Source organism: Molossus molossus, unplaced genomic scaffold, assembly GCF_014108415.1.
Source record: "Molossus molossus isolate mMolMol1 unplaced genomic scaffold, mMolMol1.p scaffold_m16_p_8, whole genome shotgun sequence".
In the NCBI taxonomy this organism is placed as follows: Eukaryota; Metazoa; Chordata; class Mammalia; order Chiroptera; family Molossidae; genus Molossus; species Molossus molossus.
In genome coordinates this window covers 1,194,530-1,220,752 of record NW_023425402.1, presented here as the reverse complement: position 1 = coordinate 1,220,752, position 26,223 = coordinate 1,194,530, and the positions used below count along the sequence as shown (strand labels likewise).

At 48.8% G+C, this 26,223-nt stretch overlaps 1 protein-coding gene and 1 pseudogene across 2 annotated transcripts; both read left to right on the top strand.

Moving 5' to 3' along the window:
* Window positions 1-10,972: 10,972 nt before the first annotated feature.
* Window positions 10,973-18,400, top strand: LOC118621288 (annotated as a pseudogene).
* A 3,088-nt stretch (window positions 18,401-21,488) lies between these two features.
* On the top strand, window positions 21,489-26,013 carry RNF39 (ring finger protein 39). 2 transcript variants are annotated; one of them, XM_036247909.1, is made up of 5 exons: window positions 21,489-22,113; window positions 23,544-23,566; window positions 23,778-23,869; window positions 25,322-25,611; window positions 25,810-26,013. In XM_036247909.1, exons 1-5 carry the CDS (start codon window positions 21,751-21,753, stop codon window positions 25,897-25,899), a joined length of 858 nt encoding a protein of 285 aa, XP_036103802.1. In that variant the 5' UTR covers window positions 21,489-21,750; the 3' UTR covers window positions 25,900-26,013. The 2 variants fall into 2 exon arrangements, with proteins under 2 accessions (XP_036103802.1, XP_036103801.1); XM_036247908.1 differs by having other exon boundaries at window positions 25,322-26,013.
* Window positions 26,014-26,223: the final 210 nt, after the last annotated feature.

Here is a 26,223-nt window from a genome sequence, read left to right as displayed (position 1 = left end):
CCAGGAAGAAGGAGAAACGGGGCTGCAAAAGCGGACAAGAAAGTTTTAGTGAAGCTTCCCAGGCGAGGTTCACTGTCCACGTGGTGGGGCCCAGGGAAGTCGCCTGCTACTGTCACCCGGGAAGCTTTATAGGGGCGTTAGGGACCTGGGTGGGGTGATTGGGCGTGGCGGCAGGTGACTGGCTGGCTGCTGGGGAGACTCGGGTGTGGGAATGCTGATTGGCTGGGAAGGTGGTGGGACGTGACCGGGAGTGTCCCTCAGCCGCATCCGGGTAAGGCGGAGCCTCCGAGTCAGGTTCCGATTTCGCCTCTGGCCGCGCATTTCCCGGTCATGCGACTCTAGCTGGTTTGGCTCAGCGGCTGGAGTGTCAGCCCGCAGACCTGAGAGTTCCGGTTCCCCCTAAGGGCACGTACCTTGGTTGCAGTTTGTCCCCGGCCTGGATGGGGTCGTGTGGGTGGCAACCACTCGATGTGTCTCTCTCACATGGATGCTTCTCTCTCTCTTTCTCCCTCTCACTCCATCTGAAGATAAATGCAAAAAAAAAAAAAAAAAAAAGTCTTTGGATAAAAAGTCTTTGGATGAGGATAAAAATAAATAAAATCATCACACAAGGATATTTTTTAAAATATTCATCTTCAGATAGAGTGTGAGGGATGGAGGGAGAGAGAGAAAGAAAAACATTCATGTGAGAGAGACACATTGACTGGTTGCCTCCCACATGACCCCGACCAGCGCCGGGGACAAACCACAATCGAGGTCTGTGCCCTTGACCGGAATCGAACCCATGACTCATTGGTCTTCCGGCTGACACTCTAACCACTTAGCCAAACTGGCCAGGGCAAGATTTTATTCTTTTTATGGCTGAGTAGTATTCTGTTGTATACATGTACCACATCCTGATTATCCATTCGTGTATTGATGGACACTTATGTTGCTTCCATATCTTGGCTATTGTAAATAATGCTGCATTGAACATAGGGGTGAATTTGTCTTTTAAAATTAGTATTTTGGATTTCTTGGGTTTTTTTTAATCCTCACCTGAGGACACTTTTTGCATTTATCTTCAGATAGAGCGGGAGGGAGAGGAGGAGGAAGAGAGAGAGAGAGAGAGAGAGAGAGAGAGAGAGAGAGAGAAAGAATGATCAATGTGAGAGAGACAGATCGAGCTGCCGCCAACACACAACCCCAACCAGGGCCTGGTACAAACCGCAACCAAGGTTCTTGCCCATAGCCAGAAACAAACCCAGGCCTCTCTGGTCCATGGGCCGATGCTCTAACCACTGAGCAAAACTGGCCAGGGCTGGATTTCTTTTAATAAAAACCCCAAAGTGGGATTGCTGGGTCATATGGTAGTTTTATTTTTAATTGTTTGAGGCACCTTAATATTATTTTACATAATGGTTGTACCAATTCACAATCTCACCAACAGTGCATGAGGGGAATGTACCCATCCCTCCACATCCTCACTAATACTTGCTGTTTGCGGATTTATTATTGATTCTGATAGGTGTGAGGTGATAGCTCATTGTGCTTTTAATTTGTATTTTCCTGATGATTAGTGATTTTTTGCATTTTTTCATATGCCTGCTGGCCTTCTGTATGTTCTCTTTGGAAAAGTATCTGTTCAGGCCCTTTGGTCATTTTTAATCAAATGGTGTGTAATTTTGGTGTTAGTTGCATGAGTTCCTTATACATTTTACATATTAACCTCTTATCAGATGTATCATTAGCAAATAGCTTCTCCCATCCCATGGTTTGTCTTTTTGTTTTCTTGACCTCATCTAGATTATGATAACCGTTGCCTCCCTCATCTGTCTGCCTCTGGACTTAACCTGTCCAGTCCATCCTACGTGACTGAGGCTAAACTAAACATTTTTCCAATATTGTACTATGAACATTTTTAGACAGAAGAGTTGAAAGAATTTTATGGCAACCACCCAAATACTTACCACCTAGATTCTATTATTTCTATTTTACTAATTGATTTATCAAATGTTTCCATCTATCCTTCCCTTTATCCATTCACGACCCCATCTTATAATTTTATGCATTTTCAGATAAGTTCAGACATTCTAGTGATTTCTAAAAACATAATGTGATCAAAGTTCTGATTAAGATGGTGAAGCTGGTTGACTCTGTGTTCACCTCCTCCCATGACCATTGTCAAATTTACTACCAAATTATAGAAAAATTAACCTGGAGAACCATCTGAAGACTAGCTGAACAGAAGTCCTACAACTAAGGGTATGAAGAAGAAGCCACATTGAGACTGGTAGGAGGGGTGGAGACACAAAACAAACTGGCCCACAGGCACAGGTGGTGGTGGAGTATCTGGAGGGACATTGCAGTTACAGAGGAGCCCTGAGGAGCAACAAAACATATGGGTGTGAAAATCAGTGGGGAATGTGTCCCCCTAAGACAGAAGGCTGCTGGAAACACAAGCATCCTCTTAAAGTGCCCAAAGGCTCTCACATACAGGCACTCATTTGGGCTCTGGGGGAGGGTCAGGGGCTCAGGGGGTACCCGAGACATACAGGGAGAAACTCAGTTGTGTGGCTTCAGGGTGAGGGCTGGAGGGATGGCCTCTATTGTTCCTGTGTTGAGCCCTCCCCCACATGACCAAATCTGAATCTACATTAGAAATCTGGTGATTTCTACTCTCTCAACCCTGACAATCCCTGAGAAAACACCCCACACAAAGGTCTTCAGGCCTCAGGCAGGTGGTGGCTGGCTTTGGCGTACTCTGCGACTTTTACTGAGTAGCCTCAGACTCAGCGCTGGTAACAGATCTGAATCTGCATTAACCTGATGAGCACCACTTGCCCCACCTTGGTGACACCCTGAGACCCTGCTTCAGTGAATTCATATATATCTGAGGCTCTTTCAGTGGCTGAGCATTATAGACAGCTGGCAGGTGGTGGCAGGCCTCAGGGCACCCTATGTTTTTTGCTGACCTGCCCTGGGCCTGGTACTGATGGAAGTCTTGGTTCACAGTGTGTCTTCTCTCACATGCATCCAGGTCTAGAATAAACAGTTATCAATCACAGATCACCTTGTAGCTCCTACCAGGAAGTGCTGGGCTGGTCACAGGCAGCATCTGACATTGACCTGCATCAGAATCCCAACCAAGAGATCCCCAAACCAACACACCTGGTGGCCAGCTTCAGACCACAAGAGAGTACCACACAATTATCTCCACAAGTGGAGCACCCAGAGGTGGTCTAGGCAGGCACCAAAACCTGCTGGGACTAGTCTTGCTCGGTGGGATCAGCTGCCACTCTGTCATCATGGCCAATGCTCACAGCCAGTCAGCCTGAGGGACAATCCCACCCACTGACATGCCAACAACAATCAAGGCTCAACTGCAATAGGCGGGCACACATGTACACAGGGACACTCCTAGAGCACCTAGCTCAGGTAATCAGAAAGACTGTGCCACTGCACCACAGGACACTTACTACATAAGGCCACCCCACCGAGAATGGGAGATATAGCAGCTCTATCTAATACACAGAAACAAACACAGAAGGACAGCCAAAAGGAGGAGACAAATAAACATGTCCCAATTGAAACAACAGGATAACTCTCCAGAAAATAACTAAATGAAATAGAGACAAGCAATCTACCAGATGCAGAGTTCAAAGCACTGGTTATAAAAATGCTCAATGAATTTAGTGAGAACTTTAACAAAAGAATAATAAGTATAAAAAATGATATAGAAACCATAAAAAAGAACCAGTCAGAAATGAAGACTACAATAACTAAAATTAAGACTACACTAGCCCTGATCATTGTGGTTGGGTGACATGCCATACACCGAAGGGTTTTTGGTTCAATTCCTGGTCAGGGCACATGCCTGGGTTGTGGGCTAAATCACCTGTAAGGACCATGCAGGAGGCATCCAACCAATGTTACACTCTCACATCAGTTTTTCTCTCTCTCTTTCTCCTTTCTCTCTCTCTAAAAAACGATATTAAAAAAAGAATATACTAGCTCAGCCCATGTGGTTCAGTGGGTTGAGCATCAGTCCCATGGATTGAGAGATCCCAGTTCAATTCCTGGTCTGGGCACATGCCCAGTTTGCGGGCTTAGTCTCCAGTTGGGAGCATGCAGGAGGCAGCTGATTAATGTTTCTCTCTCACATAGATATTTCTATCTCTCTCTCCCTTCCTCTCTCTCTAAAAAAAATATATTTTTTTTATAAAAAGAATACACTTTGAGAAATAAACAGTAGGTTGGATGAAACAGAGGACTGAATCAACAATTTAGAAAATAAGGTAGCAGAAAACACCCAAAAAGCAGCAAAAAGAAAAAAGAATTTTAAAAAATTAGGAGAGTTTAAGGAAACTTTGGGACAATATAAAGCATGACAACATCCACATCATAGGGTACTAGAAGGAGAAGAGAGAGAGTAAGGGATTGAGAACATATATAAATTAATATCTGAAAACTTCCCTAATCTTGTGAAAGAAAAAACACACAAGTCCAGGAAGCACAGAGAGTCCCAAACAAGATAAACCTACACCAAGACACATCATAATTAAAATGGCAAAAGTTAAAGACAAAGAGAGATTCCTAAAAGAAGCAATAAAAAGACAGTTAGTTACTTACAAGGGGGTCAGCTGATGTTTTAACAGAAAAAGTTCAGGTGAGAGGGGATTGACATGAAATATTCAACATGATCAAAAGCAAGGAACTACAACCAAGACTACTTTATCCAGCAAGGCTATCATTCAAAATTGAAGGTGAAATAAAGATCAGTAGATGAGTGGGTAAAAAAACTATGGCACACTTACACAATGAATACTGCACAGCCATAAAAAAAGGAATAACTCTTACCATTTGTGACAGCATGGATGGATTTGGAGATTATTATGCTAAGTGAAATAAGTCAGTCAGAGAAAGACAAATACCATATGATTCCACATATGTGGAATCTAATGAACAAAATAGATTGATGAATGCCCCTGACTGGTGTGGCCAGTTGGTTGAGTGTTGTTTCATGCACCAAAATGTCACTGGTTTGATTCCTGGTCAGGGCATATGCCCAGGTTTCAGGCTCAATTTCCAGTAGGAGGCATGCAGGAGATAGCTGATCAATGTTTCTCTCTCCCTCTCCATTTTTCTCTCTCTAAAATCAATAAAAATATTCAATAAAATAAAATAAACTGATGGACAAAATAGAAATAGAGGCATGAATATATGAAACAGACAGACAGCCATCAGAGGGGAGGTAGGAGAGGGGACTGAATGAAAGGTGAAGGAATTAGCCAAAGAACACATATGCATAGCACACAGATAAAGACAACAGTGTGGTGATGGCCAGAAGGAAGTGGGGGCAGGGGCAAGGTGGAGGCAGGCAAAGGGAGGGTGGGGAATGGGAACATCTGTAATAGTGTCAATTTAAAAAAAAAAAAGCTAGCCTTGGCCAGTTTTGCTCAGTGGTTAGAGCATTGGCCGGTGGTCCAGAGAGACCTGGGTTCAGTTCCCACTAAGGGCATGTACCTGGGTTGCAGTTTGTCCCTGGCCCTGGTTGGGTTGTGTGGGTGGCAGCTACTTGATGTGTCCCTTTCACGTCAATGTTTCTCTCTCTCTCTCCTTCCCACTCTATCTGAACAAAAAATGGAAAAATGTCCTCAGGTGGGGATAAAAAATTTTAAAAAAGTGCTAAAGAAGTTCATTACCACCAAAACAGTATTACAAGAAATGTTAAAAGGTCTTCTTTAAGAAGAGGAAGAAAAAAAACACAGAGAGAAGGATATAGTTATAAAGAATAAATTGCAATAAACACATAACTATCAATAATTGCTTTAAGATGGTGTCTAGAAGGAAACATCTGTAACAAAAATAAATTAATAAAAATTTTTTAAAAATGCCTTAAATGTATTAAATGCTCCAATCAAAAGACAGAGGGTAGCTGAATGGGTAAGAAAACAAGACCCATATTTATGCTGTCATATGTCAGAATGAAAGATGTACACACGTTGAAAGTAAAGGGATGGAAAAGAATATTTCACGCTAATAGAAATTCTTTAAAAAACCGGGGTAGCAATACTTATATCAGACAAAACACTTTAAAACAAAGACTATCATAAGAGACAAAGAAGGACACTACATAATGATAAAAGGATTGATCCAACAAGAGTATTCAACCCTTGTAAACATTTATGCACTCAACATAGTGTAATAGTGGGGAATTGTAACCCACCCCACCATTCTTCTTTTTTTTTTTTTTTAAACTTTTTTCCCTTTATTGATTTTAGAGAGAGAGGAAGAGAGAGGGAGAGAGAGATAGAGACATCTACAAGAGAGAACATCGATTGGCTGCCTCCTGCATGCCCCCCACTGGGGATCAGGTCCACAACCTGGGCATGTGCCCTGACTGGCAATCAAACCAGCGACCTCTTGGTGCATGGATTGACGATCAACCACTGAACCACACTGGCTGGACCACCCCACCATTTTTTTAACATTGTTTCTGTAAATGCTGACTGACTAATATGTAGCTTGTAGATAAACAACGTGTTTTTATAAGAATTGTAGGAATTAATTTCAAAAGATACAGACTCCGACCTTCAGTTGTCACAGCTATGGAAGATTTGCTGACCTTCAACCATAAAACCAGGATGATGAAGACCTGGATGATGCACGTCAGACCATCACTTGACCAGTTTTGAGATTCTTATCAGAATGGACTGTGCTGGTCTGCATGTAGAGAATTTTTCAGCCCCCTCCCCTTAATGTCTTTGTTCTGCTTTCCCTCTCCCTCCTTATAAAAACCTCTGCCTGCACTGAGATGTTGAGATAGGCTTTGGGACAACAGCCCCTATCTTTTTAGGTTGTCGACATTTAAATAAACCTTTTTCCTTCTCACTAGTGCCCATCTCACGAGTTTGGCTTTCTTTGAGGCAAGCAGCCGAATGTGGGTTTCAGTTACAATAGGAGCACCTAAATACATAAAGCAAATGTTGACGAATGTAAAGAAAGAGATCAACAGTAATACAGTCACAGTAGGGGATTTTAATACACCATTGAAATCAATTAATAGATCATCCAGATAGAAAATTAACAAGAAAACAGAGACCTTAAATAGACAACTGAATAAAGCAGAGGTGGTACATATATACAGTGGAATATTACTCAGCCACAAAAAGAAAAAAATCTTACCATCTGAACCAGAAGGTATTAAGTAAAATAAGTCAGAGAAAGATAAAATACCAATTGATTTTGCTTATTTGTGGAAGCTAAAGAACAAAAATAAACAAAAAACCAAAACAGAAACAGACTGGACTGATGGTTGCCAGATGGGAGAGGGGTTGTGGGGATGGGTAAAAAAGATGAAGAAATTAAGATGTAAAAATTGGTAGTTACAGAATAGTCATGGGAATGTAAATTACAGCATCGAGAATATAGTTAATAATATTGTAATAACTATGTGTGGTGCCAGATGGGTACTAGACTTATCGGGGGAATCACATCATAAATTATATAAATGTCTGAGCACTGTGCTGTACACCTGAAACTAATATAAATAATATTGATTGTGAACTGTAATTAAAAATAAAAATTTTAAAACATAATATGGTAATGTCAGGGCTTACTGAACTTTCAATAGGATTTCAATGAATGCCCACTTTGCTAAAGAATAAAGCCCAAACTACATATTATGATTCGTAAGTGCCTCCAGCCTAACCCCTCCCCTAACCTGCCTCCAGTTTTTCACTCTAATTAGATCAATTGCATGTAAAATTCTCTACTCACCATCTCGTTTATCATCTCCCTGACCTTCTCTTGTCCATTCTCATGAGATTGTCCTCAGCCTGCAGGGCCTCAAGTAACCCCCTTCCTGGAAAACCTTTCTTGATTCTCTATTTCCACTACCTCCAGTAGCACACTAGTGTAGATGGAACTGTCCCCGGGGCACACCTCAGTCATTACACTTACCTCCATGAGTCATAGTGATCTGTTCAGGTATCTACCCACTCCTGCTGCCCACTGAGAACTTCCTGATAATCATGGGTCCTGCCTTATTTGTCTATTGCCCTTGGCACCTGGAACAGTCTGTGGCACATGTGGGTGCCCAGTAAATATTTGTTGAGTGAATGCATAACTTGTTTCGTCCCTTCTGACAGCACCTTCTGCCTTTGTACCATTTTTTTCCCCACACACCCTGGTTCCAGACTCTCAGTGTAGATCCCAGAAGGTAAGAATCCAGCCAAAGACCCCTGCAGTTGAACAAGTTGGGTTTATTGCTCTTTGCAGCAAGAGTGGGTGTATACCACAAGGAACTGTGGGACATCTCAGTAACAGAGTGTTAGGGAAAATACCTATTATAAGATTTGGGCTTTGGTTTGGTGATTTGGGGGAGGGTCTAAAGAAAGCAGGGATTTGCTCTAGATTGAATACTGTCAGAAAGCAGAGAACATTCTATGACTGGTAATGCCAATTAATCCTATCTATAGGTAGGGAAAACTAGAATGAGAATAAAGCTGTAATTTTTTTATATGCTTTTTAAAAAAAGTAGCAGTCATTCTGTGGTAGGCAGTTACACAGACATGAGCAGAGCAAGGACAGTGGGCCAGGTACAGAAGGTCACCAGGGTGGAAAGCCCTGGGTGCCTAGCAAAGGACAATTGCAGGGGGTGGGACATTGTCCCCAGGGTGACCTTTCCTCCCCTAGCATATTGCTGGTCATGAGGTTTGGACCTCTGACCCTTCTCTCCTAGAGATAACATCTAGACCTCAGTTGTATTTCAGCTCCAGTCCCAGAAAAGCAGCACAATCTGCCTGGCCGGTGTGGCTCAGTGGTTGAGTGTTGACCCTGCACCAAGAGGTCACCAGTTTGATTCCTGGTCAGGGCACATGCCCAGGTTGTGGGCCAAATCCTCAATGAGGGGGCATGCAGGAAGCGACCAATCAATGTTCTCTCTCATAGATGTTTCTATCTCTCCCTCTCCATTCCTCTCTCTAAATATCAATAAAGGAAAAACATAAAGAAAAGCAGCAAAACCAGACCAGCAACACCATGGCTGACCTCAGGATCAGCTGCATTAGATAATGACTCCCTGCCCTGGTGCTGACCAATCAATCAGTGAAGACCTAGACCCTGAAAGGACACACCTGGAAAGCTGATGAGTATTCTATTGAGACCTTCCCCTAGGACGTCCCCTAAAATCTTCACCCCTAAAACCCTTAGGATGGAGGACCCAGAGGCTCTCCCTCCTGGGCGCACACCCTCGCCTGTCCCTTCCCCTTCCCCCAGGTGCGTCACCATTACCTTCCTCTCTGCCAAGCTCCTAGGGCCCTTCCTTTACCTCCATAACTTGTTTTCTAACCCATTTCTTCTATGAATCACTTCTTCTACCTCTGTGACTTTCTAAGTAAATTTTCTCTTATAGTTTGAGTCTTGTCTCTGAATTCTTTCCTAGCCAGAACTCAAGTACTGAGGTGCTGAACCCAAGTCCGGCCTTGCCCCACTGGTCTAACAGCTGGCGTCATTCCACCACCTACAATTCTTTTTGGTCAAGAGAAAGGATGTTTGCTATTTTATGGTTGGCAGAGTGACCTGTTTTTGTCTATGTTCACACAGAATTATGAACTAGACTTACTTTGCCTCTTTATCATAGTCTCAGAGTAAACTTATCTGAGGTTGGTGTTCTGTAAGGTAGTTTATGCCTAATAGGAGAATGACATGGTTTAGAGGCTGAGTGTCTGAGGCTGCTCTTTTTCTCTCTCTCAGTGTGTAGGTGGGAAATGGAGGGGAAGGATGAATTGGGAGGGTTGGGGTATATGTATATGTCTATACAGAAATCACTTTTCAAATAGAGCAAGTCTTGAGTTTATCTCCAGTGTCCAACCCCCACCTAGTCCTATTATCCCAGGTCATAGGGCTGCTGTTTTCAGCCCTAATAGTCACCACCCCGTGGCCATGGGAGGGCCAGGTGCCCCTGAGCACTGGTGCAGCTGAGTCGTGGTTAGGGAGGAGCCAGCTGTCTTGGTGGCCTTGGCTGTGACCTCTCCCAGCCCACTCCTCCCCAGCATTCCTATTCTGTCAGGGCAGAGACTGCAGCTTGTTTGCTTGCCCGGCTGTTTCTGTGAGTCATCCTGCCGGTATCACAGCCTCCCAGTGACTCCCATACCTACTCATTTGGGCCTTGAAGAAATCCTATTAGATATGAATTCTTTGTTGATTTTGTGACATTGGCCTCAGACCAGATGGGTCAAGTTCCCTGTTGTCTCTGCTCCCTGCCTTTTGGGGTGATGATCTCATTCTTGCTGTCAGTTTCTGGGATCCAGTCACTCTCTGCAGGTGCCTGGCATCTGAGCTCTCTGGGGATGCTCTCTAAGGATTGATGTGGGGTCATGACCTTTTCTCCTTTAGTCCAGTACTTCTATTACTGAGTCCCCTTCCTCCACAGAGCCCTTAAATTTCCTTCAAACCAACAGCTCTAGTGTTTCCACCTTCTGCTTTCTTTGTCCCTTTCTACCAGAGAGGGCAGCCCTCCTGGGAAAGGTTCCCGGTCCCCCACCCCCACCCCAAGCCTGGCTTTCTTTCTCACTTTTGTTTTGTTCTGCCCTACTGCTTGTGCTTCCTCTTCCCTTAGGTTCAAAGCCTTTTGTTTTTACCAGCTGTACTTGCTTGCTGTAAGACCTTGAACAAATTCCTTAAGTCTCTGGGCTTCAGTTTTTGCATCTGTAAACTGTGGGTAATAATTACCCTTTTGTTTTGTTGTGTGGATTAGGTTTGCCCTGCTTTGTTTTTATTACACAAGTAATTAGTGTGTACATTCATTTGTAAAGAATTTAAACCAGACAGGTAGAATGAAGTTCTCTTTTAGTCAGTGTCCCCCTGAATCCTCATTTCATGTGGTCCTTCCGGACATTTTTCTGTGCATTTACATACACATTTATGTACATAGGAAATGTATATGTGGTGTGTGTGCATGTATTCTTGAAATAGCTATAAAGTAAGCATGGTGAGATGGTGAGGATATCTGTGAATCAAGTGATATTGGTGCTTTTAAAAAGGTGTCTTTTGCCCAGCTGGTGTGGCTCAGTGGATGGAGCTGGTCCCATAAGCTGAGAGATGCCGGTTCCATTCCCAGACAGGGCACATGCTCGGGTTGTGGGCTCCATCCCCAATAGGGGGCGTGCAGGAGAGATGCTTCTCTCTCACATGGATATTTCTCTCTCTTCTCTCTCTCAAAAAAAAAAAACACAAAAAAAACACACAACAACAAACCAATAAAAGATATTTTAAAATAAATAAAAATTAAAAAGGTATCTTTCATAAAAGCAAATTATTACATAATGCCTGAAATTGATAGCACATGCAGTAGTAATATAATCTTGGTGTTTACAGATACAGAGGACAAATACCAGAAAGCAAATCAGCTGAAAGAGTTGAAAGTGGTGAAGATGGGGGTGGGGCCACTCATTTTCTCATTAACTCATCTAATTATTTGACTCTTCCTGTGTGTGTATAACTTCAAATACAAAGCTGAGAAACGATCTGTTCCGTGCTCCTTTCCCCGTCGGCCATGTGAGGTGTGCTGCCCGCTCTCCCTCAGCCGGTTCACACCCCTTCTCAGTTTCCGCCGCCGGCCTTGCGCAGCCGTCCAGTCGGTTCTCCACCTGCGGACAGCACCATCCCTGTAACGTGTTTAATCAGAGCGTGTTTCTCCCCACTGAAAAATGCTCTGAGACGCACCCAGGAGAACAGGGTTGACCCGGAGCCCTAGCATGGCGAGCCCCGGTCCGTGCCAGCTGCGGCCTCAGGCGCACCCCGGCCCTGGCACACACGGAATCCTCCTCCAGGGGGGCTGCTTGCCCTTCTCCAGACAGGCCTTCTCTCTGGCTTGCCTGGCTGTCCTCCCGGGTCTTGCCAACCAAGCCCTTCCCTGTGTGCTTCTTTATTATGTATTATAACTCATAGCACGAAACATCCTGCACTTATTTTTCCTTTGACCCATTGGTCTTAGAGACCTTCTCATCCGTCCAACGGGTCGTCCTCACTCCTCTCAGGGGCTGCATGGATGAAACCCCACGCGTGTATGGAAACTGTGCGCTCAATGAGTGCTTCTTTACTTCGCTTAAGCTCCCATTACCCCAACACAAGGGAGAAACACCCTTGGTATCTGGTAACACTCCAGTTGTAGGATCGCTCCTCACCCCTGGACAGCTATGCAGTGGTTTTAAATAGGTCAGAAATTAAGTGTCTCTGCTCTCTGTCCAGTCCCATCACACCCTCTTTTGTCCCGGGGAACCCCCCCCCCCCCACACACACACTCTGCTTGCTTAGGTCTGCAAAATGGGGTCAGGATTTCTACTTCAAAGGATGAAATAAAGTATATGAAGATGCTCTAATATGTGAAGAGTATTCTTCCGTCTTCTCCAAACTCATTTGGAAATTTACTTTAGTTCTGACACAATCTTCTCCCCAGTCCAGACACTTCTGTGAGACCATCTTTCTCCTCCCCATCTATGCCCCATCCATTTCTGGTGTTCCACCCTCCCTCTTCACCTAATTCCGGGGCCCAGCTCTCCTCCAGCTGCTCCTGCGGCCGGGTGTCTGCAGCCTCCTCCTCCCTCCTCCCAAGTGTGGAGTTTCCTCAGTCCCCAACCCGCCCCCGCCGCCCCCGCCGCCCCCGCCACCCCTGCACCCCCGCGCCGCCCTCCCCGCCACCCCTCCACCCCTCCACCCCCCGCCACCGCCCTCCCCGCCACCCCTCCACCCCTCCACCCCCGCCACCGCCCTCCCTGCCATACCCACCCCAACCCCCACACTCACCCGGGGCAGCGGGACGCCTGGCGTGGGCGTGGAGGCCTCTACCCAGCACTGGTTTCAAGGACGCTTGCAAAGGTGCTCAGAGATGACAGATAAAAGGGCGCGAGAGGCCTGTGCGCGGGGAGGGGCTTGATGAAGGGAGCCGAGAACCGGGGCTGGTCTCCGGGCCGGCGTCCCGTCTGGATGCGGGGCGGGGCAGGACCAGGACCGGGCGGAGGGGTGTGCTGGGGCCAGAACACCTGAGGCTCGGGGCGTCACCGGGAGAAGCTCTGGAACGAGTTAGCAGGCTGGATGCCAGCGCCATGCCAGTGATGTTTTGGTGACAGGTCACCAGGAGCAGGAAGGAAGGGAAGTGGAATCTGTCCTGTGGGAGAAGCACGTGGGCCCCTCGCAGCTCGCTCTCCAGCTCGGGAAGCTTTTCTAGGTCACTCTCTGTGCTGCCCCCCCCCCCCTTTCATGTTTCTGACTCGGTTTCTCTGAGTCATAGACCATGTCCCCGGCTCTCTTTGTGTCTCTGCGTCCCTAGGAGTCCGGAGTCAGGGCTCAAACACTGTATTTGCAGAAGAAGCACTTGGGTCCCAGCCCTGACTCTGTCCCTGGCAGCCTTTGACCTTGGACCCAGTTTTTCCCTGTAATGACGATATACACTCTTCTGGAGTCATTAGTGAAATTTAAAAAATAAAAATAAGAAGCTTTGAAGATTATAAATGGCTATATAAATGTGACCTATTCTTGTTCTTTTTGGTTCTGCAGCTATGTACTGATAATGACATATGCTTACGGGGCCGCGCAGCTCACAGAGCTATTGGACACCTGACAGGCATCGGCTTCACCGGTCCACAGATTAACCCCTGACCTGCCCCCAAGCCCGCCCTCCCAGTCCTCTGCACCTCGGTCACTGGCACTCGGGCCTCCCAGGTGCTTGGGCCAAACCCTTGGAGCTTCCTATATCCAATCCCGCGGCTCTCCATCAACTCCCACACGGCTTCTCGCCACCTCCACGCCCAGCAGGCTCACCGCACCGCACGGAAGCAAGTCCCGGACTGGCAGAGGCGGCCTCTCCGACTTCCTCCCACGCTCCCCGCTGCGCCCTCTGGTGCAGCCGCACGGCCTTCGTGTTAAATCTCACATACTAGCCGCTTAGGCCCCCTGGCCACTGCCTTGTCTTTCCCTCAAAGTGGACCACTCCTTTCCAGATAATTCTTTCACCTTCTTCAGATCCTTGCTCAAAATTACCTGTTAAAATTGTGATCCTGCCCCCTCTATCCAGCACCAATACTACATGTCACTTATCTGTTTTCCCCGTTAGAATGTAATTCCCATGAGGGCAGACTTTTGTCTGCTCTGTTCTTTGCTGAGTCCCCAGCACCCAGCACAGTATCTGGCATATAGTTAAAAAACATTTGTTGAGTAAATAAATGTAAATTATTTCTTTGATCCTTAAAACAATTCTTCAAAGTAAGTATAATTGTTTCACCTTATAGTCACAAAACTAGCAGGAGTTGGAAACCCAGTTTCCGGGTGGGTATGCTCCTTCTTACTGCACAGGTTCTTACCCCGTTCAGTCAGAATGGCCTGAGGCTTTGGTTTCCTCAGTTGTGAAATGAGGAGTTTGGACGAGTGGAATCCCCTCTGCTAAAGGATGATGTCTCCTCAGCTGCTCTGTCTAGTTCTTGGCCCCTCCAGCAGTCCCTGCCTGGGTCTGGGGAAGAGATGCTGAATAGTTTACCAGGTCCGCTCGGAAACTGCAGACTACAGAATCATGGCAGACCTTTCTATTTCTAGCTTCCTACACTCCATCCATCTCATTGGCTGAGCCTTTGATTCTCTCCAGAAAATGAAATGACTATAGCACCCAAAAAAGGAGAGAGAATCAGAAAGTGAAAATGATGGAGGAGAAAAAAAGGCTGGGAGGGAGGGCAAGAAGGAGCAGCAGGTGCGTGCAGGGCAGGGATGTTCCAGCAGACCATGGGCTCGACACTCTGCCCTTGCCTCCTCCCTGATCCCATTTCAACACCCAGAACTCCGTAAGAGCGCTTCCCATTTCTGTAACAGCACTTGTGTCAACCCCGTAGTCTCTTCCAGGAACTAGGGATTTACCCTTGACTTTCCTCGTCCTCTCCTCCCAGTGACCACTCCAATACTTGTCAGTTCTATCTACCAAATACACTTCCAATTGGCCTGCTCACTTTCAGCTTTACTGGCTCCCACCAGACTTAAGCCGTCATTATCTCTCACCTAAATCACTAGAATCATTTTCTCTCTTCAGGATGACCATCTTGCACAGATCGGGGAATGCCACTAGCATGTAGTGCCTCTGGGTCTCTCCCATTTTAGACTTGTTTTACTTCACTACTCAAAACTTCAGACATTGCATGATCTGGTCTCTGCCTAAGTCTTCATCTACTTTGTACCACTTTTACCTCCAACTCACCATGAGACAGCTTTGTTTGAATTGCCCAAATTGCTCTTGCCTCTGAGTCTTTGCAGAGGTGTTCCCTCTGCCTGGAATGCCCTTCCCTTTTTTTCTGTGCCTGGTGACTCCTTTTCATCTCTCAGGTCACCCCAATCTAACTGAGGGCACCCTGCTATTAGTCTCTGTGCTGGATTTTTTGTATAGGCCAGATTTAGCAAATAAACATACAGGACACCTATTGAAATTTGAATTTCAAGTAAATAATGATTTATTTTTTAGTATAAATATGCTCCATACAGTTTTGGGGAGCTACTTATACTGAAAAAAATTTCATTGTTTATCTGAAATTCAAATGTAACTGGGCATCTGTATTTTGTCTGGCAACTGTAGATATATGGATTGACTTTATTCCTATTGGAGAGGCTGGAAAGTAAAAAAAAACCTTTTATTTCTCAGAAATTTTTGCAGCTAGGTCCGCACAGAAATGAAGTTCTGCTAATTAGATGTATCTGTGAGATTTTAAAGGCAGAAATGAGGTGGAGGCTGTTTTCCTCTAACAGATTGGGTAGACAAGCTCCATCAATATGAGAGGCCCGTGCAAGCAGGACAGTTTGGGGGTGGGGGAGTACCTATTATGCTAGGAGTCGCTGCAGCATTTCTGACCTATGACAATTGACCTTGAAGTCAAGTGGTCCTGTGAGGACCAAACCTTAGAGCAATTTTCTTATGATCTGGTTCCCTTGTTGCTTAACACATCAGGAGTGATTTCTGCTTCCTGTACTAAGGCCTGCCTGACATAGTCCTCACCACCCTGTACCTGCCTTCACAGCACGGTTTGTGAACACTGTGTGATTGCAGCGCGTCGCTCTTGCCTATAAATTCTAAGCTGCTTGAGGGCAATGGGTGGCTGTTACGCTCACCAACATAGCCCAGTGTGGCTGTCCGTGGACCTCGTCATTCGCTCCCTCTGTTCCTTGTGAAGATGGGCCCTAATTCTGGACATATAGTAAGTGGTCAGTTAACACCTTTTTAAACTGAAATGAGTGTTTAAGAGACAGGAAACAACCTGCTCTGTATTCCTAGGGGTAAACACTCCCCCACTTCACATAGGAGTTATCTTCAGAAGCTAGGTCATCCCTTTGGGCCTCTATTTTTTTATCCATAATGTAAGAACTAGATTACATTTCATTAGTGTTCCTTTCGACTCTAATATTCCGCAAATCCATGATTCTTTGACCTAATAGAGATGGGAACCAGAATCGAGTTAGCCACATTTGCTGCAGAGGTTAATTAATAAGCGGTTTGTCTGGAGACTCATCTCTCCCCTGGGACAGTAGCATGAAAATGGGAGGCTCATCTTGAAAGTAAATGTGCAAAGGAAGATAAGAGTTAGACAAGAACATGGAGAAGAGACTAGTAGGACAAAGTGAGTGTCTAAGTACCTACATTGGACCATGTAAATTCCCCATTTGAGTCCTTCAGTGGCATTCCACTGCTCTTAGGACAAAACTCATCGCCTTAGCCTGGTTCCTAAGAGCCTGCACAGCCTGGCCCTAGTGCCTCTCCAATCTCATGTCAAACCATTGTCATCACACCTCATGCTTCATCAAGATCTTTCCCACTTCAAGCCTGGCTGGTGTGGCTCAGGTGGTTGGATGTCATGCAGTGCATTGAAAGGTTGCAGGTTTGATTCCTGGTTGGGGCACATGCCCAGGTTGTGGGCTTCATCCCCGTAGGGGGCATGCAGGAGGCAGCCAATTCATGTTTCACTCTCACATCAATGTGTTTCTCTCTCTAAAAAAATCAATAAAAAATGTTTTTTAAAAAAGTCACATCCACAGAGAAGCTTTTTCTAACACCCTATTACAAGTAGTGCATACTTCCTCCACTTAAATCCTCTTATATAACCCCCTTTATTATCTTCAAAACACTTGTCACATCTATAATTATCTTCTGCTTACTGTTAGTCTTTCCCAATAGAATCTAAATGGCCAGAGGACAAGGGAGCATGGCTGGCTTCCTCACTGCTGTGCCCTGACTCTTAGAACAGTGCTTGACACATGGTAGGTGCTTCATCAACAGTTGTCGAGTGATTAAATGAACAAATGCACAGCTTCTAAAGGAACACTGCTAAGGGGGTGAAGGATAAGTAGGACTAGGGAACATTCAGAAGAGAAGGCTTAGTAAATTTTAAAGGGGAATTTAAAGGGTGGAGGGCCTTTCTGTGCTACCCAGAGAGGGGTCCACATGGCATTGTTTGTGGTTGTCACATAACTTAAAGGGAAACTTGCACAATATCTGGAGCCCTTGACATCCTGAAAATGAAGAAGGATGTCCCCAAATACCTTGCAGCAGGAACCCACTTAGGTGGCACCAACCTTGACTTCCAAATGGAACAGTTCATCTACCAAAGGAAAAGTGATAGCATCTACATCATAAATCTGAAGAGAGCCTGGGAGAAGCTCCTGATGGCAGCCTGCGCCGTTGTTGCCATTGGAACCCTGCTGTCAGTCACATCGTCCAGGAACCTGGCCAGTGAGCTGTGCTGAAGTTTGCTGCTGCCACGGAAGCCACTCCCATTGTGGCCACTTCCCTCCTGGAACCTTCACCAACCAGGGCCAGGCAGCCTTCCTTCCAGGAGCCACAACTTCTGCTGGCTACTGATGCCGGGGCTGAGCACCAGCCTCTCTAAGTGGTGTCCTCTGCCAGCCTGTTGCCACAGCTCTGTGTAACCCCCTCTCCTCTGTGCCATCCCTGCAACAACAAGGGGCTCACTCAGGGTGTCTGGGGTGGGGGAGGCTGGCCTGGGAAGTTCTGCACAGGCGTGGCACCATCCCCTTGAACACCCATGGGAAGTCATGCCTGACCTCCACTTCTACAGAGACCCTGAAGAGATTGAAAAGGAAGAGCAGATCCCTGCCGGAAAGGCTGTGACCAAGAAGGCGTTTCAGGGGGAAAGGACTGCTCCAGCTCCCACGTTCGCGGCTGAGCCTGAGGTCGCAGCCGGTCTGAAGGCGCAGGCGCCCTCTGTGCGCACTGAGCAGTTTCCTCCCGAAGCCAGCGCTCAGCGGCCACCAGCACTGGTCTGCAGCCCCCACTGCGCAGGCCGCCCAATGGGTTGGAACGACCACTGAGTGGTCGTCAGCTGTTCTTCTACCAACTCTCAAACAGAAAGGAAAGAAGGTTGACGGAAAATAAACAGTTCCTAAAGAAAATACAGAGTGGATCAAGAAAGATCAGTGACATTGATAGGGGGTGTCAGAAGGAAAGAGAACAAATGAGCATCTAGGATAAACTTCTCTGACGAAGCTATAGGCCCTCAGCAGGGCTTTAAAGCGAAAGGGCAAAGGAGGCTTACAGGAGGGACGAGAGGAAAGAGGAAGTCATGTTTAAGGGAAAGAGCACCAAATTTGCAGGCCATAGGTCTGAATTTCAGCCCTGGCTCTGCCTCTAGCCTACCTTTTGAGCTGAGGCAAACCCCTCACCACGTGGAAATCCCAGTTCTCATTGTAAATGGTTAGACTCTTGGTGCCATGGCAGTTAAAGGGGTAAACAGGAGACTGGGCTTTGAAGATGACATTCCTATGACTTGGGTCACGTATCTAGGCACCTGGGCTGTTTGGTCAATCTGGTTGAATGTCTAAGTGCCCAAAAGTGCACAGACTTACAGACAGGTACATTCACATAATGCAAACATCACAGAGATGCCCAAATAGTCTCACACACACTGAATATCACAGAGACAAGCACCAGGTATTATTCAGGGGCAGACAGAAAAAAACCTAAAGGCATTTCCCCAATACTGTAGGCCCAGAACAAGAAAGAACCCAATGTCTAAGAGGCCTTGGGGTGGGGATAGAGCCAAATAATAATAATAATAACAACAACAACAACAATAATAATGCAATACAAAGCAAAAGAGACAAAAGAGGATAGACAAGAAGGCCAAGAGAAATTCAGAGAAATCCAGATAAATTGCAAAGGGCAAACAAGTGCAGACCGTCCCAGGAGCCAGAGACGGGGAGAGAGGGAAATCTGCACAGTGGTTTCCTTTTCAGTGCTGTCACAAATGATCACAAGCCCTGGCCAGTTTGGCTCAGTGGTTAGAGCGTCAGCCTGAGGTCCAAAAAGACCTGGGTTTGGTTCCCGCTAAGGGTGCATACCTCGGTTGCAGTTTGTCCCTGGCCCTGGTTGGGTCATGTGGGTAGCAGCCACTTGATGTGTCCCTCTCATGTCGATGTTTCTCTCTCTCACTCTCTTCCTCTCTCCCCCTCCCACTCTATCTGAACAAAAAAAAAAAGGAAAAATGTCCTCAGGTGAGGATAAAAAAACCCAACAAAACAAATGCTCACAAACTTGTATTTGAAATGTGTGGAACAATGCACATTTATTTTCTTACAGTTCTGGAGATCAGAAGTCTGAAGTAGGTCTCAGAGTCTAAAGTCAGGTGTCAGCAGGGCTGGGGTGCTGCTGGAGGCTCCAGTAGAGAATCTTTCCCCTTGCTCCTTGCAGCATCCGGAGGCTGCCCACTCCCTTTGCTCTCACCCCCTTCCTCCGTCTTCAAAGCCAGCAGTGCCAGCACAGTACTTCTCATGCTTCCTCTCTGGTTGTCCTCTTCTGTTTTCGTCCTCCACCTGGAAGGCCCTTGTGATTATATTAGAGCCACTGAGATCATCTGGAATAATCTCCCTACTTTAAATTCAACTGCTTAGCAACCTAATTCCATCTGCAAACTTAATTCCCCTTTGCCATGTAAGGTCACATATTCATATGTTCCAGAAATTAAGATGTGGACATCTTTGGGGGACACAGAAGTCCACCTTTATAAAATAGATTTGGTCATATTTGTAGTCTTTTACTTGGGTAGCTGAGTGTTTTATGAGCATTGAGCTGGGATGTTTGTTTCAAGATGAATGTGCGTGTGTTTATTTGTGTTAGTTTATCAGGGTGTCATATTTGAATGTCTGCCTGTTAAGTATGCAGGGGTAGAAGAATGCCTGGAGGGGATCCCTAACACAGAGCTGCTGCTCCCAAAGGCGCACTGCGGGTGTATTGTTGTTCTTAGTGACAATAAAACTAATGACAGAGTGTGTCTGCATGTTTTCTTTGACTATGTCTATCTGTCCCTGAATAACACCCGGTGTTTGTCCCTGTAATATTCAGTGTGTGTGAGGCTATTTTGGTGTCTGTGATGTTTGCATTATGTGAATATATCTGTCTGTAAGTCTGTGCACTTTGAGGAACTAGACATCGATATATGAATGTTTGTACAATGGTGTGAATGGTCATAGTTGTAGACATAAAAATGTTTACTTATTCACAAACCCTTCAGGGTGCCCAGATAGAAAGACTTAGCTGGAGACAGGTGGAAGAGCGAGGAAGAAGAGGGAGCAGAGAGGAAAGGAGTAGAGAGAGCTAGGGGAGGGGAAAGGACGGAAGAGACGGAGAGAGAGAAGAGGAAAGAGGGCACAAGGAAAGATCGTGGGAAAAAAAATCAGAAAGCAGAAGGGAGATCTAGGAATCTGAAATAAATGAGAGGCAGATGGAGTCACAGAAAGGACACAAATGAGAAGGTCTGGGTATGTCTCCACTTACTGGGTGGCCTTGGCAACACCAGCTCTCTGGGTCCCAGTTTACCTAGAGATTTGAAATAGATAACCATTGGATACATCCCAAAGAAGGAGAGAGAAAAAAAGTAGATATAAAATTACACATAGGGAAAAACAGAAAGAAGGACACCAGGAGACAGTAAGGAGAGAGGCCCTTGGAGCCAGCCAGAAGTAGAGCTGAGAGAACCCTACCCTGACTCCTTGAGGCAGCAGTGTGGGAGCCTGCTACCCACCCCTCACCCCAAAGCTTCAGAGTGTCCTTAAGCCCTTAATAGGTAAGGCCGGAAGCTGAAAAGAGAGGGGCACCTGGAATGACAGCCACACACCGACACTCAGAGGCCTGCCAAAGCCACACAGACCAGGATCCGTGCTCCGGCGCCAGCCCCGAGATGTAGGTGTGCCAGCCACCTGGGATGACTCACACCCTGGCGATGTGGGCACACATGCCAAAAGCGAGCCTGGGCACCCTGCCCACCCGCACACCACAAGTTGAAGGGGGAGGTGAGATTTGGGCTCTGCAGGGGATGAGAGGGGGCTACCTTCCCCATAAATGGCTGCCTTGCTCCCAGAGCGCTCCCTAGTGACCACCTTCCTGGCTCGAGGCCCCCAGGTGTCCTTTCGGCGCGACCTCCTCCCCCAAACCTTACTCGGGACGCTGGAGAAGCAGAGGGGGTGTTACGCAAGGCCCGGTGTTTACCTCCCGCAGGGGCCGCCTCCCTCCCTATAAAGCCTGACGTCGCGCGGAGAGTGGAGAGTGGAGATTGGGGCTGAAGGGAGAGAGAGGAACCCCAGGAAAGGGGCAGAGAGCGTCAGAAAGTTAATGCGGGAGACGGGGAGGAGGGCATCGACTCAGCAGGCAGCGGGGCCGGCCGGCCATCTGCGCGCGCGAAGGCGGTCGCGGCGGTCGCGGCAGGGACGGCGCTCGGACACCGGCTTCCCATGGAGGCGCCCGCGCTGGGCCCCGGGCTGGTGGAGCGTCTGGAGCAGCTGGCGACGTGCCCGCTGTGCGGGGGCCCCTTCGAGGACCCGGTGCTCCTGGCGTGTGAGCACAGCTTCTGCCGCGCGTGCCTGGCCCGCCGCTGGGGGACCCCGCCGGCGAGCGGCCCCGAGGCGTCGCCCCCCGCCTGCCCCCGCTGCGGCCTGCCGTGCCCCCGCCGCAGCCTGAGGTCCAACGTGCGGCTGGCGGTGGAGGTGCGCATCAGCCGCGGGCTGCGCGAGAAGCTGGCGGCGCCCGGGGCGCGCGCGGGGAGACGCCGCGGCGGCCGCATCCCCACCATGGGCAGCCTGGACCCGCTGGGAGAGGTGAGGCCGGGGGGCTCCGGGGACGGCACCTCCCGAGCGGGGGCCGCCACGGCAGCTGAGGCAAGGATGGGGCTGAGGAGAGACGAGCCAAGGACGAGGGGGCGGGAGCTGACCGCGGGTCCTCTCGGTTCAGTCAGAGGTGGCCGGAAGGACCGTGGGAAGGAGTTGTCACTTTGCCCGAGTCCTGTGAGAGCTGGACGGGATGCGGGATCCCTCGGAGGCCCTGCGGGGCGCGCGGGCGCCGGCGGGAGGGGACCCGCGGGGCAGAGGGAGCCGCGGACTGGGGCGAGGCGAGCGGGGATCTGGGAGGAGGGTGCGGGGGTCCGAACTAAGGCCGGTGGGGGAGTCCGGGGGCGGGGGCTGAGAAAAAGCCGCGATGGAGGCCGAGGAAAGAGGGCGCCGAGTAAAGGGGAGACGGAAGGCCAGGGGAGCAAATCCAAAAGCCCCCGCCGCGCCGCGGGCCCAGGCCCCGGCGAGCCCGGCGCTGTTTGTTATTGTTGTCCTCGGCTCCTCCCAGGGCCCCCGGCAGAGGCGGTCGGGTGGAGGCGAAGTCCGGAAGAACTGCCTTTGGGGCCCCTGGCTCCCCTACTTCCCAGCCTTATCACCCACCCACCGGCTGCGCCCCTCTTGGGCCCCCACTCCTTGGCGGTCAACCAACCCATTCCCTTGCACGACCCTCGGCTTGTCCCCAGCAGCTAAACCATCTAGGGTCTTGCTTCCCCAGGTGTAATTGGCATAATTAGGCCAAGCCTTTCCTCTCCCCCTCAACACACACTGGTCCGCTCCCGCGGCTCTCCCTGGACAGGGAAGGGGGAAGGAGGAATCCCCGCATCTGGAGGCGTGGGGGGCGGTAATCAACGCTCTCTCTTGGCTCCTACGGGTTCCTGCAGATCTGTTGAGCCTCCTGAGACACAAGTCCAGCGGCCTCCTTGGCCAAAGTAGAGCGACCACAAAGCAAAGGGCTCAATAAACGCCACTGGGCTTTTATGGCAAGAAGTGAAGCAACTTTATTATAAGGCTTTTATATACCAGCCCTTAGCCCAGGGGCTCTGAGTGTGTGTGTGTGTGTTGGTCTGTATGATGTAAGGGGATACACCCACAGGAAGGTGGATAAGGACAGCGTCAGAGACAGAGAATGGGGTTGTGGGGGCAGCAAGGAAAGGTAAGGACTCTGAGAGCATGAATGCGGCTGGGCACTGAGGGCCCTGGGAAATGGGGGGGCACAGTGCAGATGGTGTTAGGTGAACAAAAGGCAGGAAGGAGTGAGGAGAAGAAAGGAGCGTTGTGAAGGAGGAGGAGACAGGAACAGAGCACAGGGGTAACAAGGAGATGTGCAGAGGGAAGGGAGGGGCCCTCACCTGAGCTGGGGAGGGGGCTCCCCACAGTGTAAAGCTCAGAGCTCACATCCATGTTTTCTTTTGCCCATCCAGGATATGAGGAAGACATGGAGAAGGTGAGTTCCACTGTTACTGTTGCTTCCTTTCTACTACCATCTGCCACACCCATCGGCTTCTCACTGGGCCCCCCTCTGTGCCCACTCAGACGGGTTCCCTAGAGGTGCCTTGCCCTTCTCTGCTCCAGAAATGCCAGTTGGGTAGGAGAGGGGGCAGCAGAGGGTAGAGGGTGTCTGCTGGTTTCCTGACCTTTGTCCCTCATTTGTCCAGATCTGACGCCCCAACACCCAAGTCATCTACCTCAGAGGACGATCTCCCTGAAGATTACCCAGTGGTCAAAAACATGCTTCACAGACTGACGGGTAAGGAGGGCAGAAGGGAGGAAAGTGAATGAGACTCTGTCTTAGGTTTGCCCCCTTTTCTCTCTCAAAAATAATCAAGTCCTTTTTGAGGTAACCGTTTCCTAGGGATGCTGCAACAAAGCGTCACACACTGAGTGGCTTGAACAACAGAAACCTATTGTCTCACAGCTCTGGAAGTAGAAGTCAAGGTGTTGGCAGTTTGGGTTCCTTCCGAGGCTGTGAGAATCTGGCCGGTGATTCTCTCCTGGCTTCTGGTAGCTCTGACATTCCTTGGCCTGTAGGTGGTATTCTTCCTGTGTCTTCATGTCACATTCCCTCTGTCCGCATTGGTCTCTAGGTCCAAACTTCCCTTTTATAAGGACACCAGTCATATTGGACTAGGGCTCACCCTACTAACCTCATTTTAACTTGATTACTTTTGTAAAGACTATTTCCAGATAAGGTCACATTCTGAGGTACTGGGGAACTTCAACAGATCTTTTTGAGAGGAAATAGAATTCAACCCATAACAATGTCTACCCTCAAATCCTCATATTCCAGCCATTCTCCCCTCTTACCTTTTCAAACAATCATACAGCAGACCCCAGGAGTCAGCTGCCTCCAGGAATCTCTGCTCCACCACTGCTCACTACTCTCCAGAAGGACCCAGGACCCCTGCATTTCCCTGCCCTGGACTCTGGGGCCTTCTCTGCGGCTTCTCAGAGTTCCTTCCTCAGTCACTCCCAAGGCTGGCCTCCATCCCTCTTTACACTGCCTGGAGAAGATGCTCCACCCTCTTGGTCACCCACCATCCCACCCACCCTAGATTACTTCTAGTACCCCGAATCCAGAAATCTTTTCTCAAGGCACTCCATATACTCAAGGACAATAACTAGTTCTCTGGCCCCTTTGGCTATTACCAAATTCCGCCCAACTCTGCCACACTCTTCCGTAGAAGTAGGCCTGTTCACTCCCACCTATTCCTGTGGGTGAGTGGGCTGGTTTCTCCGGATACCTAGGATTCCTTCCCTTGCCCCTCCCCTCTGACACGTTCCGGTATCTGGTATCAGTCTCTCTCTTTAGATCCACCTTCCCCATCCTGCTGACCCAGCTCCGGGGCCCCACCCCAGATACTGCACATTGAAGTATCATCCTCCCTCCTCCCTCCCTGTCAGATCAACTTCACTCTTCCCCCACCCGACAAATCTGGCGATCTGGCCTTTGGTCTCTGCACTGCGCCCTGCCCTGGGCCAGCCAGTGTTTCTCCAAGTCCAGTTCTACAGAAATGGTGCATCAGTGCACAGGCTGGGTCTTGCCTAAGTCTACCTTACATACACCTTCACCGTCTTTGATCCCACATCTCAGCTGCTCTGGGACCTGTGAAGTGCCCTCTGCTGTGTATTCCCTGTCCTGTCCCACCCCTAACTCAGGAACCCCTCTCACTCGGTCCTCTCCCTGACTTGTGCTCCCCAGCCGACCTGACCCTGGACCCAAGCACTGCACACCGCCGCCTGCTCATCTCCTCTGATCGGCGCAGCGTTCAACTGGCCCCACCAGGGACACCGGAGCCTCCTGACAGCCCAGCGCGCTTCGATCAGCTCCCAGCAGTGCTGGGCGCGCAGGGCTTCGGTGCTGGCCGCCACTGCTGGGAGGTGGAGACCGTGGGCACCGCCTCTTGCAGAGACCCTGGTGGGGAGGACGAGGACATGGAAAGTCACTATGCTTTGGGTGCAGCTGGGGAATCGGTGCAACGCAAGGGACGTGTAGGGCTGTGCCCCGCGGGCTCTGTGTGGGCTGTTGAGGGCCGAGGCGGCCGCCTGTGGGCACTCACGGCACCGGAGCCCACCCCGCTGGGTGGCGCCCGGCCCTCACCACTGCGGATTCGTGTGGACTTGGACTGGGAACGGGGTCGCGTGGCCTTCTACGATGGCCGCTCGCTCGACCTACTGTTCGCCTTCCAGGCTCCCGGGCCCTTGGGACAGCGTGTCTTCCCACTGCTCTGCACACGAGACCCTCGCGCCCCTCTGCGCATTGTGCCTGCCGAAGGATGAGAACCTCACCCATAACCTCATTCTAGCTTGGCCTGCTTTAGCTCTGCCCGCAGCTAGCCTTGTTCTTGGCTCGGAAATCCCTACTCAGCCAGGGGTCATGTCCACATATCCCAGCCAGAGTATTGATAAGCAGCCCCCACCCCACCCGCCTACACTGTCTCTTTTCTCCCAAATAGTGAGACCTCAACTGGCCTCCAGTTTCCACATCCACTCCCAAAGCCCAATCCATTCCCACCCACTCCTTTTGGGATACTTCTCCCCCATAGCTATCCCAGTACCTCCCAGCTGGTCTCCCCCCTTCTATCTTACACTGCTCGGGCCTGA

Excerpts from the sequence above, each read along its gene's own strand:
- RNF39 (XM_036247908.1), top strand. The coding sequence starts at position 21,751 with ATGGAGGCGCCCGCGCTGGGCCCCGGGCTGGTGGAGCGTCTGGAGCAG. Across the intron at positions 23,567-23,777 it reads ATGAGGAAGACATGGAGAAG|ATCTGACGCCCCAACACCCA; the intron begins GTGAGTTCCACT and ends TCATTTGTCCAG. Across the intron at positions 23,870-25,321 it reads CATGCTTCACAGACTGACGG|CCGACCTGACCCTGGACCCA; the intron begins GTAAGGAGGGCA and ends TGTGCTCCCCAG.